The sequence below is a fragment of the Chionomys nivalis genome, chromosome 23 (assembly GCF_950005125.1).
Source record: "Chionomys nivalis chromosome 23, mChiNiv1.1, whole genome shotgun sequence".
Classification (NCBI taxonomy): Eukaryota; Metazoa; Chordata; class Mammalia; order Rodentia; family Cricetidae; genus Chionomys; species Chionomys nivalis.
Window position 1 is genome coordinate 43,315,381 of NC_080108.1, and position 16,679 is coordinate 43,332,059.

Below are 16,679 nucleotides of genomic sequence, written 5' to 3' on the forward strand. Positions count from 1 at the left end.
GTCTAAGAGCCAGATAGTGAAGCCCTGTCTTTTGCGTGTGTTCCTTAAACTGGAACAGCAGAACCAAGTTTGTATTTGAAGATTCTTTTTAATAACAGCATAGGAACACCCAAGTCAATAACTCTGCACAATGCTTCAAACCCAACAAAATGTCATACACAAAAACAGCAAACCCTAACTTTCATTATGGAAGTCTATTAACAATACTATTCTATTGAGGCGATTATACTTAGATAAAGGGAAAGAGAATCCCAAAGACATCAGATTCCCTACATTCACCACACTCTTTTATGTCAGCATATCAGCAACCAGCCAGTTAGTCACAACCTAGGAACAGCACTCATCAGATGCCCATGTGCATACACCTTTGGATCTACTGACATGTCTAAGCATAATATGACAGTATTCATAGTCAACCTTCAATTCTTAAGTGCACTTTTGAGCTTAATCATTTTGAATTGATGACTATGTGCCAAATACAGATAAATAAGTGATCCAGAATTTAACTACTGGTTAACACAAAAACTCTAAAGGCATTATGCTAAGTTAACAAAGCTGACCTCAGAAAAACCACGCACCATACGATAATCTAAAGATAACTTGATAGACCAGATTGATTCTCAGTGCTGGAGCTCAGATTGTGAGGGAAGTGACACAGAGGGGTAGCACCAAGAACACCACTCGGGTGGTGACAGCTCCATGAACTGACACTAAGGCAGAAGGGCACAGAACTGTGCATATGAACGGGAAGGATGCAAACTACTGATTTTGATAGTATACCACACTGAAACAAAATATAACACTGGGAGCATCTGGTTAAAGGGAACACACTGATCTTACTATGTTGTTGGCAACTTTCTGAGTCTATCACTATTTTCAAAATGAAAAGGTTAAAAAAAGTGCTTCAGGCATATCCAATTTCATGTGCCATTTCAAAGAATCCTTAAATAGAAAATGTAAGTAGCTTATGTAAGAAAGAGCAAAAATTTCTATCTGGTCTCATGCTCAAAGACATACCCTTAGTCTTCCATCAAGAGTGACAGAATAAAAAAGTTTTAAGAAACAAAAGTCTGAAAGTATAACGTACTACTATGTCCTGTAAGTAATTTTCTTTTTGGCTCACTGAAAAACTATAACCAGCTCAGATAAACAGGAATAAGGTCATACATTTCACCCTTTTATTATATTGTCTTTTCGAGAGTAATGAACACTAAATGCCCCAATAAATCTACATAAAAATTAGGAGTGCTAAACATTCAAGTGTGGAGAGTTTCTGGGCATGTATATGCATGCATGGGTGGACTGATGTGTGCAAATGCACATACAAATGTGTCTGGAGGCCAGAAGCTGAGATCAGCGATCCCTGTTTCCTGACACAGAAAGCCTCCCTTGAACCCAGCGCCTGTCATTCTGCTAGTCCAGTTACTGAGCTTGTCTTGGGAACTCTGCCTTGGCCTTTTAGCACTAAGATGACAAAAGGGTCATCACAGCCACCGTGTGTGGTGGAAATCAGAGCTGGGTCCTCACAATTGCCCAGCAAGCTCTTCTCTGACTTTTCTGAGCCACTTCCCCAGCCCACAATGCTATGTGTGTGTGTGTGTGTGTATGTGTGTATGTGTGTGTGTGTGTGTGTGTGTGTGTGTGTGAAAGTCAGATGGGTTCTTGGCCTATAATGGACACTTATATTAAAAACTACTGGTTGTAATATCCAAAATAATGTATCTATGCCAAGATTCTATGTTTATTATACACATGTTAAATTTTTCATACTTCAAAAACATTTCCTTTCTAAAGTTATTAACATTTCTTGGGTGGGTATTTCAAATAAAATAAGCTTATAAAAATGAACTGGCTAAAATTTACACGTATAAATACATATGTATATCTTTCACAAATACTATTTATTAACTGTATGTCAATACAAAAGCCTAAGAGGAAATAAGGAAATTCCCAGTCCGGGAAGACAACACATACTCCACCTCCCTCATAAAAGGCAAAGTCGGCCAGCGTAAGATGAGTATGTGCAATGTGGGTTTGCCAGGATCCCAAAAAGGGACACTGGGTCTAAGCCTTAGAGAAGAACAATTATTATTGTTCTTATTCCTTATATTTCTTTTCTTCAAAACAGAGTTTCTTTGTGTAGCTCTGGCTGTCCAGGAGCTCTGTAGACCAGGCTAACCTCGAACGCAAAGATCCACCTGTCTCTGCCCCGCCCCCGCCAAGTACTAGGATTAAAGGTGTGTGCCACCACTGCTCAGTCTGCATCCCTCATATTTAGTAAGCAATGATAGAGAAAGTGCACAAGCCATTTACATATCTGTATCACCAAACACATTTCCCTCTGACATGTAACCAAAACTAGTCACTTGTTCTTGGGAGACATGGGAAGACTTTAAAAAAAAATTTTTTTTAATGTCTAAGAAGGGTCAAATACTAGTATGCCACTGAATAAATAAAGTGATATGTTCTCTAAGAATGACTAGTGCTTCATTTTATATATATTTGACTCTTCAGAGACAATCAGTGCATTATTAAGCTAGTTTTGAATCAAAATACTAAACTCACATTTGGCAGTTATTCAGTTTGATTACTAAGGCGGGAAACACAACCCCATTAGGTAAAGGGAGTAGATTCTCTGTTTTTGTTTGATGTGGGTTTTTTGGGTATGGTTTCAGGTTTTGGTTTTTCTGCATTAATAACAATCTAAACCAGGGCTTTGAACACACTGGGAATCCACTCTACCACGGAGCTATAAACCCCCAGCCCTTAAAACATTTCTTGACCTCAATAACTGTCTCAAAGTATACCAATCACAAAAAGCAAATTTGTCTTGGGGTGGGGAGTTGGTTGAGCAAGAAAAAGCAATTGTTAAGAAGCCTGACAACCTGAGTTTAGGTCTGTAGAACTCATATAAAAAGCCAAGCTCAGCAGAGCATGTGTGTAATCTCAGTATCCAATACTACAGGAAGACAGGAGGCAGAGAGAATTTCTGTGGAAGCACATGGGCCAGCTGGCCTGGACCACACAGAGTAGCAAATGAGAGTGACCCTGCCTCAAACAACATGGACGTTCAGGACCAACAGAGGTTGTCCTCTAACCTCTACACATGTGGGTGGCACATGTGTACCCTTGCACATGAGCACAATGACACCTGTCATATACACACAGGAGAAAATAAAATTTAAAAGTTTTTTAAAGTTTGTCTGACTCTCAATATTTCATAATAAGAAATCACTTATTTCTCACCTATCTAACCTGCTTATAAAAGACAAATGAAAGCAGACACAAATAGTTAAACAAAAAAGAGGTATTTAAACAACAAACAAAGGGTAAGTAACAAACCACTTAAGTCTCCTTAGCTCAATCCTATCTATCTTCACACCATGAATAACACACCGGTCATCTGCAACAGTCATGTACAACAGTCCTCAACACACCTGTCATCTGCAACAGTCATCTACAACAGTCCTCAACACACGTGTCATCTACATCAGTCATCTACAACAGTCCTCAACACATCTGTCATCTGCAACAGTCATCTACAACAGTCCTCAACACACCTGTCATCTGCAACAGTCCTCAACACTCCTGTCACCTGCAACAGTCCTCAAAACTCCTGTCACCTGCAACAGTCATGTACAACAGTCTTCAATACATCTGTCACCTGCAACAGTTATGTACAAGAGTCCTCAACACACCTGTCATCTGCAACAGTCACCTACAATAGTTCTCAACACACCTGTCATCTACATCAGTCATCTACAACAGTCCTCAACACACCTGTCATCTACATCAGTCATCCTCAACAGTCCTCAATACACCTGTCATCTACATCAGTCATCTACAACAGTCCTCAACACACTTGTCATCTGCAACAGTCCTCAACACACCTATCATCTACATCAGTCATCTACAACAGTCCTCAACACACCTGTCATCTGCAACAGTCACCTACAATAGTCCTCAACACCTCTTATCTACTGACACTCAGTGTTTGAAGGGACTAGGAAATCAAAAAGAGGCAATAAACTTGATTACAAAACTCCATGATCAAAGGCTGCTCACACTACCTTACAGTCATGAATGCTACATAATCAACTCTAAGCAAGACTGTTATAAAAATGAGTTGTCTGACAAATATTTAATGTGGTTAGCCCCCGAAAAGGAAAGGACACAGACAACAGATACAACTCAGACACTTTTTCATGTCTGTGGTAACGGAGGTCCAAAAGTACCCCTCTACACTATGTATAAACAGCAAGTAGCTCATAATCAGCCTCACAATTCTTACTGTGATCATTTCTCTCATAATCTCCTGACACTTGTAATTCCTTTACTAAACATTACAGACACAGGCCAGCATTCTGCTTCTCATATTCCTGGTGCAAAAATCTGAACATTCCTCTTCATTACAGCTGTAATCTATGTAAAACCAATAGCTCAACCAAACTTTCATCTCTCCAGAAGCAGAAACACAAAATCGCAGAAAATGATAACTTACTACACATCACTTCACTGCTTCCCCACACAGCTAACAATCTTCTCAAAAGTATCGGGAAGAAACAAACACTGGTGGGCAAGGTGGCACATGCCTTTAATCCCAGCACTCAGGAGGCAGGGGCCAGCCAGCCACGGTGAGGTGCATAGAAAGACCCTGTCTAAAAATAAGAGAGGAAAAAACAAACTGACAACAGCCACGCCTTGACTAAGAGTGTTGGCAAGAGCTGGGATGGCATTCAGCTGGTCAAGCTCTTGCCTGACTGCACCACAGAAACCCAACAAGGTGGCACATGCCTGAAACGCTATCAGTCCAGAGGTGGAGGCAAAAGGATTGGATTTCAGGTCATCCTCACCTACATGGAGAGTTCAAGGCCAGCCTGGGAATATGAAACCCTATCTTAAGAAAAAAAAGACTCCCGATAAAAATTGAAAAATTGCATAACTAGCTCACAAGTTTCTTGCACTTACAAATGATTTTAATTAAAACACAACCACATAGCATCTACCTCAACAGTCATAATAAACGTTACATCGTAAGTTTTAAGAAATAACCCTCCTCAGACCAGATCCATCTACCTCAACAGTCATAATGAACGTTACACTGTAAGTTATGAGAAATAACCCTCCTCAGACAACATCTAGTTGCTAGCCACTCACATGTTCTACTTAACCAGAAACTTTATAGAGACGGGGACACACAAAGAACACCACAACACGCCAACCCCACCTGGATATCTGTCTTCAGCCATTTGGAATTAAGTCGAGACTGGGCAGCCAAACAGAAGGACTCAGAAGGCATGTTTCCTCCCGGTGGTCGGGCCTGCAAGTCAAACAGAAACGTTGGAGACCCATAGCTTATGAAACGGTTACTCACACCGTTCTGCAGTTTAACGCGGCAAACAGAGAAGGTAAAAAGGGGGAAAGGAGAGCTGGGGGGGGGGGGGGGGGGGCGGGGGACAAGAGCTCGAGAGGGAAAGCTGGACCAAGAACCGGAGGAGGAAGCCCTTCCATTAGAGGTGGAGTCGCCAGCCCTGGAGTGGTCACAGGCGACCACCGCACAATGTCACCCCATTCCTTAAATCCCAAAGGGGCGCTCACACACACGCCAGGAAGCCTCACGGCCACGACCGATGATACCACGGTGCATCAGCCGCTTTAACTACAGCAGTCACGGGTGTGGAGAATAAACAAAAGTCCCATCTGCAGAGAGATCTACAACCATCGCCTGACCACTCAAGGCAGAGCCGGACCAGTCGCGGCCCCCCAAAGCGCACAGGCCCTGTCGTTCGCGCCAACGCCCGCCTTCCGCCCGCCGCGCTCCCGGGCCCCGCTCGCCCGGATCTCCCAGACCTGGCGCCGCCCGTCGTCGGCCGCTCCGCCCTGCTCCGGCCCGCGCTCGGCCAGACGCGGCGCCGCCCGCTCCGCCAGCCGGCTGCGGGAACCCTCCCTGCGGGAACCGGCCGACGCTAGCGAGCCAGCGATCCGGTCTGCGGCCCGAAGCGCAGGCTGACGCACGACGGCGCCCGGCCAATAGCGCGAGGCGACGGGACGGCCGCGGCCAATGGGCTCGCGGCGGAGCCCGGCCCGCCCCTCCCTCCCCTCCACTTCCGCTTCCTTCGCTGAGCGACAGCCAACCGCAGACGCCGGGAGGCGGGACTCCTGCGCGCGCACGCTGGCTCGCACCCTCCCCTTTCTACTACGGACCCGAAAGGAGTTGACCGTCTCCAAGGCGACTACACCCGAGAGGCTCTGTGGGCTGCATTTCGGAATTCGAGCCTCTGGGCAGGGGACAAAATTTAAGAAAAAGCTATTGGGGCAATATGTGGGAGGAGGGGGGAGAGAAATAGGAAACGGGGAGGAGGCGGAAATGTTATTTAAAAAAGAAATAAATAAAATTAAAAAATAAATGAATAAATAATTGCTCTTCCTAAAAAAAAAAAAAAAAATAGAATTTCTTTGCAAACAATGTAAACCTATTCCCATGTGCTATTTAAAAAAAAAAAAAAAAGAAATGCTCTTGACTTCTGAGAAATGGTGTCTTACCTGGGGCTGAGGGCTAGGCTAGACTAGGCTGGGTTTCTGTGCAGAGAGGCAAGGGTTCTTTTTAAAAATATGTGTATTTATTTATTTATTATGTATACAATATTCTGTCTGTGTGAATGCCTGCAGGCCAGAAGAGGGCACCAGACCCCATTACAGATGGTTGTGAGCCACCATGTGGTTGCTGGGAATTGAATTCAGGACCTTTGGAAGAGCAGGCAATGCTCTTAACCTCTGAGCCATCTCTCCAGCCTGAGGCAAGGGTTCTTGCACGCTACAGCCCTACAGAGGGAAAAAGTGTACCTGAGCCTCCCCCATCAGGCAGGATATACTGCTCTGCTCCCCGCCTGGCTGACACAGGCCTGAGGCCCAGCCTCATCAGCTGTGACCTCCTTTTATGCCACTTGTGTCAATTCCAAGGTCGTTGTTCCCCACAAAGAGAAAGGAAACCTGGCCATCTCTCTCTGCCTCTGCCCACACACCCACGAGTGTCCACTGGGCATGCACCTGCCATGCACTCTATCCTGGATGCTGGGGACAGAGGGAGGCCCAGGAAGCGACAAAGCCCACAGTATGGAAAGGCTGGCCATCCCAGCTGAAGGTCCAGAGGTCAGGGGAAGGCTTCTTGAGCAGTGAAAAGGCCAAGAACAAAGACCCCGAGGCAGGAGCATGCCCAGGTTCTCAGTCTTGCGCTGTTGGCATTTAGGGCTGAGAATTCCTCATTGTGGACTGTCCTGGGCCTTGTAGGGTGTTTAGCAGAACTAAGCACGGAGGAACTCCAGCCTGTGGTGGCTGACAGCAGGGGATGGACAGGAGCAGGCAGGGCAGAGGCAGAGGCCTGAGCAAGGCTACTACAGCCAAGCAATCACATCATGTCCTCTCTGTGTGTGCATGTGCGTGTGTGCGTGGATAGGCATACAGTAGTACACATGGGCACACGCATGCGCTTACATCTGTGTACTGCCTGTGCATGTGACTCTGTACACCAGTGTTTGTGGCATGCACAGTGTACATGTGACGTGCTCAGGTGTGAGAGGGAAGGCGGTTCAGATACTCAGACAAGGATCGGGGAGGAACGGCCCTGTGTATCCTCTTAATGGTCTCCCCAGGCCTGAACAGCAGGATGGGGCAGGTGTGTTTGGGGTTCCCTGCTTCTGTACACACCCAAGCTGACCTTTCAGAGCTGTATTTCCCCTGGGTTGTCAGGATCAACCTCACTGTGCCCCAGGGTTGTCTGCTGGCTGTTGTGGGACCAGTGGGGGCTGGGAAGTCCTCCCTGCTGTCTGCCCTGCTCGGGGAGCTGTTGAAGGTAGAAGGGTCTATGAGCATTGAGGTAAGACCACCCTGTTCCTCCCTGCCCTGGCCACTGAGATGTATCCTCAGAGATCCCTCATATCTTCCCTCACAGTCCAGGTCCCTGTCAACCACTGTTAGCCTCCTGCCCTCTGAGCACCCAATCCCCTACTCTCATATGAGCTACCAACTGCGAAGCGTGTTTCAGGGTTCCGTGGCCTACGTGCCCCAGGAGGCCTGAGTCCAGAATACCTCAGTGGTGGAGAATGTGTGCTTCAAGCGGGAGCTGGACCTGCCCTGGTTGCAGAAAGTTCTGGAAGCCTGTGCTCTGGAGTCTGATGTGGCCAGCTTCCCTGCAGGAGTCCACAGCCCAATAGGGGAGCAGGTGAAGAGCCCCTGGGTCCAAATGCCTCCCTGACCTGGGGATAGTATGATGAGGGACAATAAGGACAGAAAGGGTGTCGTGAAGGAGGCCCCAGCTCAAAGCCAAACATATAGCAGCTGCTCCGTTATTAAGGAGAAATTGGTTTTAAAAATTAAAACAGAGACAAAAGGAGAGCAGAATGCCCTGCTGAGTAATGTTAGCCAGATTGTTTCCCCTTTCTTTGATTCACCAAAGTATCTAAGCTGAGATGGTCCCCACACAGGACACAGACATCTGAAGCTATTGAACACACAGAATCAGAAAACTATGTGCTAAGTGTCGGCCCCCTATTTGTTTTTGTAAATAAAGTTTTATTGGGACACAGTCATCTATTCACTGCCTATGATCTATGACTACTTCAGAGCTAGGAAATTGGGACAGCAGTAGGCAACCCTGTGAAAGTGACAAGAGATTAACATTAATATGGTGGGTCTACGCTGGGAGTGGTGGCACACACCTTTAATCCCAGCTCTTAGAGGCAGATGCAGCCAGGTCTCTGAGTTTGAGGCCAGTCAGGTCTGCATAGTTCCAGGACAGCCAGCGTGTCTTATTTTGTCTATTGCTGTGACCCAAAGCAAGTAAGGGAGGAAAGGGTTTCTTCTCCTCAAGTTCCATATAACAGCTCGTTATCAAAAGCAGCAAGGACAGGAGCTCAGCAGGGCAGGATCCTGGGGGCAGGAGCTGATGCAGAGGCCAGGGAGGGGTGCTGCTTACTGGCTTGCTCCCCATGGCTTGCTCCCCATGGCTTGTTCAGCCTGCTTTCTTATAGACCCCAGAACCAGCAGCCCAGGAACAACACCACCCACAGTGGGCTGTGCCCTCCAGGTTAATTAATCAATCACTAATTAAAGTGACCTTCAGGCTTGCCTGCAGCCAGATCTTATAGAAGTATGTTCTCTCTCTCTCTCTCTCTCTCTCTCTCTCTCTCTCTCCCTCCCTCCCTCAGGTTTTTTATTTGTTTGCTATTTGATTGTTTATTTAGAGGACGGATCATTTGCTTTTTCAAGACAGGATTTCTCTGTATAACAGTTCTGACTATCCTGGAACTCCAATGTAGATCAAGCTGGCCTTGAACTCACAGAGATCTACCAGCCTCTGCCTGTGATTAAAGCTTGTACCACCATGCCCAGCTGAATGCATTTTCTCAACTGAGGCTCCCTCCTCTCTGATGGCTCTGGCCTGTGTCAAGTTAACACAAAGCTAACCCGCACCCAGTGCCATGTAGAGGAGCCCTGTCTGAAAACAACAACAACAACAAAACAACAGTGGATCTGTATGTTTAAAAACATAAAACATGCTTACTCGCTAAGTTCCAGAGCATAACAGGAGGAATTAGAGCTTTGGGTAGTTTGTAAGCAGGTCTACACCCAAGATGGCCCAATATTTATTTGTTATTCATTTATTAACTTATTTTCAGAAAGCTACATAGAATATAATTCCTGTTTATACTGTCCTATAGATAATCTGGTTTAAGATCTATGCTAATCTTGAAATTCATTAATAACAATAAAATAGCACATCTACCACTATACTAATGACAGAATGCCAAAACATTCATAGCCACAGTTAATTTTAAAATCAATAGAGCTGCCTACAGTGGCCCCCAAACCCAATCTTGCCCTGCCTGGTACTGTGTGTGGTGCTTTCTTGTCCTCACAACGCCGTCAACCTTTACCTCATGATGGACGCTGTCTGCCTTGTCCTCAGGATGCCTTCTCCCTTGTCCTCACGGAGCCATCTGCCTTGTCCTCAGGACGCCATCTGCCTTGTCCTCACAGCACCGTCTCCCTTGTCCTCAGGACGCCATCTGCCTTGTCCTCACGGCACTGTCTGCCTTGTCCTCACTGTCTCTTGTCCTCAGGACGCAGTCTGCCCGTGTGATGCCCCCTCTCTTCTTGCTCCGCATGACACTGCCGTGCTGTGTGGCACCCTTTCACACTGTGTGATATCTTGTGTGCTCAGGACACACTTGCAACAGCTGACCCGTGGTTCACGTCTCTGGAGTTACCAGTGTTTTCTGGAATTTTGATGCTAGCCTGATGAGTGGCCAACTGTGTTAAAGGCCAACCTGGCTGCGGGCTCTGGGCAGTGTTTGCAGTGTTACACCCAGGCCTCAGCCTTTCCCTGTTCATTCTCCTCCTCAGGAAGACCCTAGATTTTGCTGCTCGGCACTCATGCTTTATGTCTTTCTCGTGTCCCCTTTGCTATCCATGTATTTGCAACCCTTGCCTCCCTTCTGCCTCTCAGCTCCCTGTCAGGAGCTGATTTCTGAAGAATTCTCTGCGAACAAAATTCACTAAGACAGAATACAAGAACAGGAGGAGCTGGAGAGATGGCTCAATGATTAAGAACACTTCTTAAATTTTTGGTTGTGAGCCTAGCTTTTAACAACTGAGCCATCTCTCCAGCCCAAGGACACTTCTTATTCTTGCAGAGGACCCAAGTTCCATCCCCAGCACTCATATAGTGGCTCACAACCACCCATAACTCCAGTTCCAGGGGATGTGACTCCCTCATTTGACCTCTGACTGAACCAGGCATGCATGTGGTACATATACATACATGTCTGTAAAACACTAACACACATAAAAATAAAATGTGAAAAAGAAAGGCTAGTCAAAACAAGAGGAAGGAAGTTTACAAAAGAACAAAGGCAAAAGAGAGACAGGAAAGGGGGTAGGCAGGGACAGAAGAGACAGGAGGGGGGTAGATGGGGAGAGAAGAGACAGGAGGGGGTAGATGGGGAGAGAAGAGACAGGAGGGGGTAGATGGGGAGAGAAGAGACAGGAGGGGGTAGATGGGGAGAGAAGAGACAGGAGGGGGTAGATGGGGAGAGAAGAGACAGGAGGGGGGGTAGACGGGGACAGAGAGACAGGAGGGGGTAGATGGGACAGAGAGACAGGAGGGGGTAGATGGGGACAGAGAGACAGGAGGGGGATAGATGGGGACAGAGAGACAGGAGGGGTAGATGGGGACAGAGAGACAGGAAGTGGGGTAGATGGGGACAGAGAGACAGGAGGGGGGTAGATGGGGACAGAGAGACAGGAGGGGGGTAGATGGGGACAGAGAGACAGGAGGGGGGTAGATGGGGACAGAGAGACAGGAGGGGGTAGACGGGGAGAGAAGAGGGACGGCTACACAACAAAGCCCCACAGGGTCCCAACATTGTGTGCAAACAAGGGTCCCCAGGGAGGGGTTGGCAGATGAAGTGTAGCCACGCCTCCGCCCTACCAGCTGTTGCTCACATCTGTCCTCATGCCTCAGATTGCTGGTCAAGTCTGTTACAGGGCAGCTGAGTCAGGAATACACCTCAGCCGAGGCCGAAAGGTTAGCAAGCGAGTCTTCCTTGCTTGTTCGCTTGAGACGGGGCCGTGACTAATACAGCTAATACAGCTCTGGCTGACTCTGAACTCACAGAAATCCACCTGCCTCTGTCTTTCCTGTGCTAGGGTCAAAGGTGTCACCATATCCGTCCCATCTTGAAGATCTCTCCGATTAAAACATCTGATACTGGACAGTGGTGACCTGCACCTTAATCTAGCACTTTGGAGGCCGAGACAGGCAGATTTCTTAAATTCAGTCCAGTCTGGTCTCTCCCCAGAGTGAGCTCCAGGACAGACAGGCCTACACAAAGAAACCCGTCAGGAAAAATCTAAATAAATAAATAAATAAATAAATAAATAAATAAATAAAATACTATTTGGTTTCTAGAAATCCCAATTCAATACACCATATCCTATCTAAATACACTCCATGTGACTAATAATCTGAATTAGAAGCTCTATGGTATAGCTTGTGCCCCAATATCTGTATAAGTTATAATATATTTCTTCTGTCAGTTCTCTTTCTCTGCAGAACCCTAACGCCGCCGCTGAGGTGCACCAGAAGGCCGCTCCAGCTGTGGGAACATTGCACCAGACTGCAATGCGGGACTGGTGGCAGCATTTGGCAGAAGGTGGAGACAAATGGATCTCCATGAGTTCAAGACCAGGGAGTTACATAGTGAGACCTTGCCTGAAAAATAAATAAATAGATAAACAAACAAACAAACAAATAAAGCAAGCAAGCAAGCAAGCTTGGCACAGTCGTCCACATAGTGCTCCCCGGTCATGGAGGCTTGAGCCAAGGTTGGAGAAAGCTGCTGAAGCCAAGCAGGATGTGGCAGAGTCAGATCCTGCAAGGAGGCCCTGGGAGTCCTCTGCACGGAGCTGTGCAGGAAAGTGAGACCTAAGTTGCTGTGAAAACCCATGGACATTGTGGAACATCTGTCACGAACAGCTGCAGGCATGAAGTGGAGCCCGCAGGAGAGAGCGGTCCCTTTGGTTGGTGACAGAGCTGGAGGGGCGGGGCTGCCCTTGGCTTGGAGTCTTGCTTCAGTCTGGTTTTGCCTCGCTATCTCCGGTCCCTCCCTTCGGACTGTGAATGCTTGCCTTGTGCCACTGTTTACTGCCCAGATTCTTTGGTGGATGGAGGCTGGTTAGGTGTTTGCCCAGGTCTCAAAAAGCACTTAAACGTTTGAAGCGTTAGAAGAGTTAAGACGCTAGAGGCCGTGGACAGAGTGTCTCGCTGCACCACCATCGTGAGATTGTAGTGCCTGGGCAGAGGCTACGCCCTACAGTGATGTGTTTCAAGCTCACGGTGGATGGATTCGTGCTAGTCTTTATTTTCTACCTGGCTGGATCTATAATCCTAGAAGATGCACCTTTAGGGATGTCTGTGAGGGCATGCCAGGTTATCAAAGATGGAGGGAAGACCCATCCTGACTGTGGCCAGCATCATCCCATAGACTGGGGTTCCAGACCGAATACGAAGAGAGAAACAGAACGTGAACCGGCTCTTCCTTGCTCTGCTTCCCGACTGGGTCCCGTAGACCCATGTGCATCAGCCTCCTGCAGTTCCCGACTCCGGCCAGGAGGGACTGTATAGTCAAACTGTGAGCCAATAGGAACCCTTCCTTGTCGCGGTGGTGAGAAACTAGCGGGCCCCAAGCAGCTCCTTGAGCAGATCTTTGCAGTGGCTGCTAATGCCTTGGGCTGCATTTCCCCTGGTCTGTGTTTGGGGAAGGTCTAGTGACGCCTTAATTAGTCCCCCTGCAGAGTGGGAGCCCTCGGAGGGCAGACATCCACAGACCTGTCTGGCTTCCTAACTATAGGTGAGTGTTGCTTGAAGGGAAGAATTAAAGGCTAGGCCTGGTGGCGCGGGCCTTCTCGAGGCTGGAGGAGAAGTGCCGCTACAAAGTGGATTAAGGCCAGCCTGACGCTGCTTGGTGGGAAATGGGCTTAATTTCCAATTGCCAACAAAAACCCTTACTGGGCTACTTTAAAAGGGAAGGAGAATACCTGACCAGCGGGAAAGTCGTCAACGTTAACTTTTTGTTTTGTGTCTGGGTCTTGTTAAGTTGCTCAGGCTGCCCTCCGATCCTTCTGCCTCGGTCTCCCAAGCACACGGACACAGGCTCATGTCTCTGGGCCTGGCATTTAGCCGTGTTGGTGGGTTTTTTTGTTGTTGTTTGTTTCTGTTTTGGCATTTGCAGTTTTGGGTTTGGTTTGGTTTGGTTTTTCTCTGTGTAGTTCTAGCTGTCCTGGAACTCACTCCGTAGACCAAGCTGGCCTTAAACTCACAGAGATCCGCCTGCCTCTGCTGTTGAGTACTGGGATTAAAGGCATATGCCACCATCATGTGGTGGTCGGTGTTTTTAAAGCCTCTCAAGGCAATGGAAAGGAATCCCCATATGCAGTATGCCCCGGTGGCCGCTTACTCCTAGTAATACAGGATAAATGTAAGGAAAGTTAATTACAATCTTTTTTTAAAGATTGAGGGGTGGTGTAAGCAGCTTAAAGGGGATCGTGAGAGCACGGTGTCTTTCCGGGGCAGGGGCACCTAACTCCGGTTCTCAGAAACTGGGACACAGCAAACAGCCTCCTCTGTTTCCCCGGAGGAAGTCGGCAGAGGGGCTGGTGTGCCACAGGGAAAGGGTGTCCTCGCTGCTGGGAGAGACTAGAGTGGGAACCACTTTGTTCAGTGCCGCAAACTGATTCTGTCCAGCGCTAAGTTGAGCACTCAGGGAAGCACTAGACAGCAGCTTATGAGGAGATCCTAGCACGTCACTGCACACGGATGTCCCAGCAGAGCACCACGTAGATGTCTACCACTAAATCCCTACACAATGGTGTCCCTGCGAGAACCAAGGCACTACTACTGCAGTGCGAACGGATGTGCATTTGCAACAAAGCGCAGCAATGTGGAAACCCAAGGAACAGAGTGCACACAGATTCTATACAGCGGCTGTTATCTCAAGGCTCCCTACGACAGCCGTCATAGTTTCCCAAGTGCAACTGGACCCACATGTCCAACTGCAGAAATGCACTCAAGTATACGACTGCAGGACTCGTGGATGTGTGCCAGCCTCCATCAGGGTCTAGACAGGAGTGCAAGGCTATTCTAGTGCAGGACTCGTGGATGTGTGCCAGCCTCCATCAGGGTCTAGACAGGAGTGCAAGGCTATTCTAGTGCAGGACTCGTGGATGTGTGCCAGCCTCCATCAGGGTCTAGACAGGAGTGCAAGGCTATTCTAGTGCAGGACTCGTGGATGTGTGCCAGCCTCCATCAGGGTCTAGACAGGAGTGCAAGGCTATTCTAGTGCAGGACTCGTGGATGTGTGCCAGCCTCCATCAGGGTCTAGACAGGAGTGCTTGCCCTTTGTCAGGGGATGTAGCACATGCGCATAGGGACAGTGCCCTACTTAGTGGCTGCAGTAGCTATGGTGTCACATCTTGGCTCCTGCTGCTGCTGCCATCTCCCTCTAGGACCTTGAGAGCAGGCCGGTGTAAATGCCTGAATGCTAACAAGTGTGTATGTGTGGGAATGCCGGGATGCTTGTGAGAGCTGGTTTACCTCCAAGCATGGACAAGTGGGGCAGGGCTTGTCCAATATGCACAAAGCCTCAGCTTCCATCCCCAGTCCTGCCAAAGAAGAAAGGAGGAGGAGGAGATGGAAAGACAGACTAGATTTGGGTCAGCAAGATGGGTCTGGGGGTGGAGGTGCTTGGTGCCAAGCCTGGTGACCTGAATCAATCCAGAACTACATGTTTCTGCTTTCTGAGCCAGGGTCTCATTGTTGCCCAGGATGACTTTTAATTTGCAATCCCACAGTCTCAGCCTCCTAAGTGGCTGGAACAACAGGCCTGCAGCACCAGCCCTGGAGGCTGATGTATTTCTTATGAATTAGTAGTTAAACACACAAGCTGATTAATTTTACATTCAACTTTTCAAAATGTTTATTATACACATTGGTCATATGTAACACTGGGTCTCATGACATTCTCATATATGTGTGCCGTGTTCTTTACTCAACCTTCATTTCCCTCTCCTGACTCCCCACTGGCCCTCAGTTCCCTCTCCTGACCCCCCCCACTGGTCCTCCCCACTGGTCCTCATCTCTCCTGTCCTCCCCACTGGCCCTCATCTCTCCTGACCCCCCACTGGCCCTCAGTTCCCTCTCTTGACCCCCCCCACTGGCCCTCAGTTCCCTCTCTTGCCCCCCCCCACTGGCCCTCAGTTCCCTCTCTTGACCCCCCCACTGGTCCTCATCTTCCTCTCCTGTACCCCCCAACTGGTCCTCATCTCCCTCTCCTATCCCCCCCACTGGTCCTCATCTTCCTCTCCTGTCCTCCCCACTCCAACTGGTCCTTCTCCCGTTCCCACCTAGGCCACCCTCTACTTTCATGTCCTTTTAATTATTTAGAGACCTAAAGAGTTTAATTGGGGTGACTTTTAGGGGCATCGGTGAGGGGTTGAAGGCTGATGGGCACCTTGCCAATGGCTACACCACTGAGGAAAATGTCTCTCCCTCTGCCAGCAACCATTAACTGTCTAGAAGGCCTCAGCCAGAGGGGGGCCTCACGCATGGTTCCCTGCTCCCTGCGGTGCCAGGTGTTCAGTTCACCAGAGACTGCAGAAGAAACAGGAAGGTTTTGGAGTCAACTGCTGGTGAACCGACTGACTAGCTTTGCAAAAGATTTTTTTTATTGTTACACAATTTACACCTTTTATCAAGTCCACACACCAAAACCTCTTACCTGAAACTCTCCAGACACAAATGCCAAGCAACTCCCAGTCACAGGACTTCTCAGTCTGCGGAGTCCTCTCACAGGCAAGTTTTGCATAGGCTTTGAATCCCTAGGAAGCTCTCAGGTAAGATTTACATACTTCAGACAGAGGGTAGCAGACAGAAATCGCAGATCAAAGCCAGGTGCTAACACTGGGACCGGATGTCGGTGGGCCCAGCAGTCTCTGCAGACCGGATGTTGGTGGGCCCAGCAGTCTCTGCAGACCGGATGTCGGTGGGCCCAGCAGTCTCTGCAGACCGGATGTTGGTGGGCCCAGCAGTCTCTGCAGACCGGATGTTGGTGGGCCCAGCAGTC

The 16,679-nt window shown here is 48.3% G+C and overlaps 1 protein-coding gene across 1 annotated transcript in view; it reads right to left on the bottom strand.

Annotated features, from left to right (window-relative positions):
• Positions 1 to 6,005, bottom strand: part of LOC130865093 (E3 ubiquitin-protein ligase HERC2-like) — a 136,155-nt gene extending 130,150 nt beyond the window's left edge. The window contains 2 exon segments of the mRNA XM_057755970.1: positions 5,228 to 5,320; positions 5,851 to 6,005. Of these exon segments, the coding sequence (XP_057611953.1) occupies positions 5,228 to 5,299 (72 nt within the window). The 5' untranslated portion in view covers positions 5,300 to 5,320; positions 5,851 to 6,005.
• Positions 6,006 to 16,679: the final 10,674 nt, after the last annotated feature.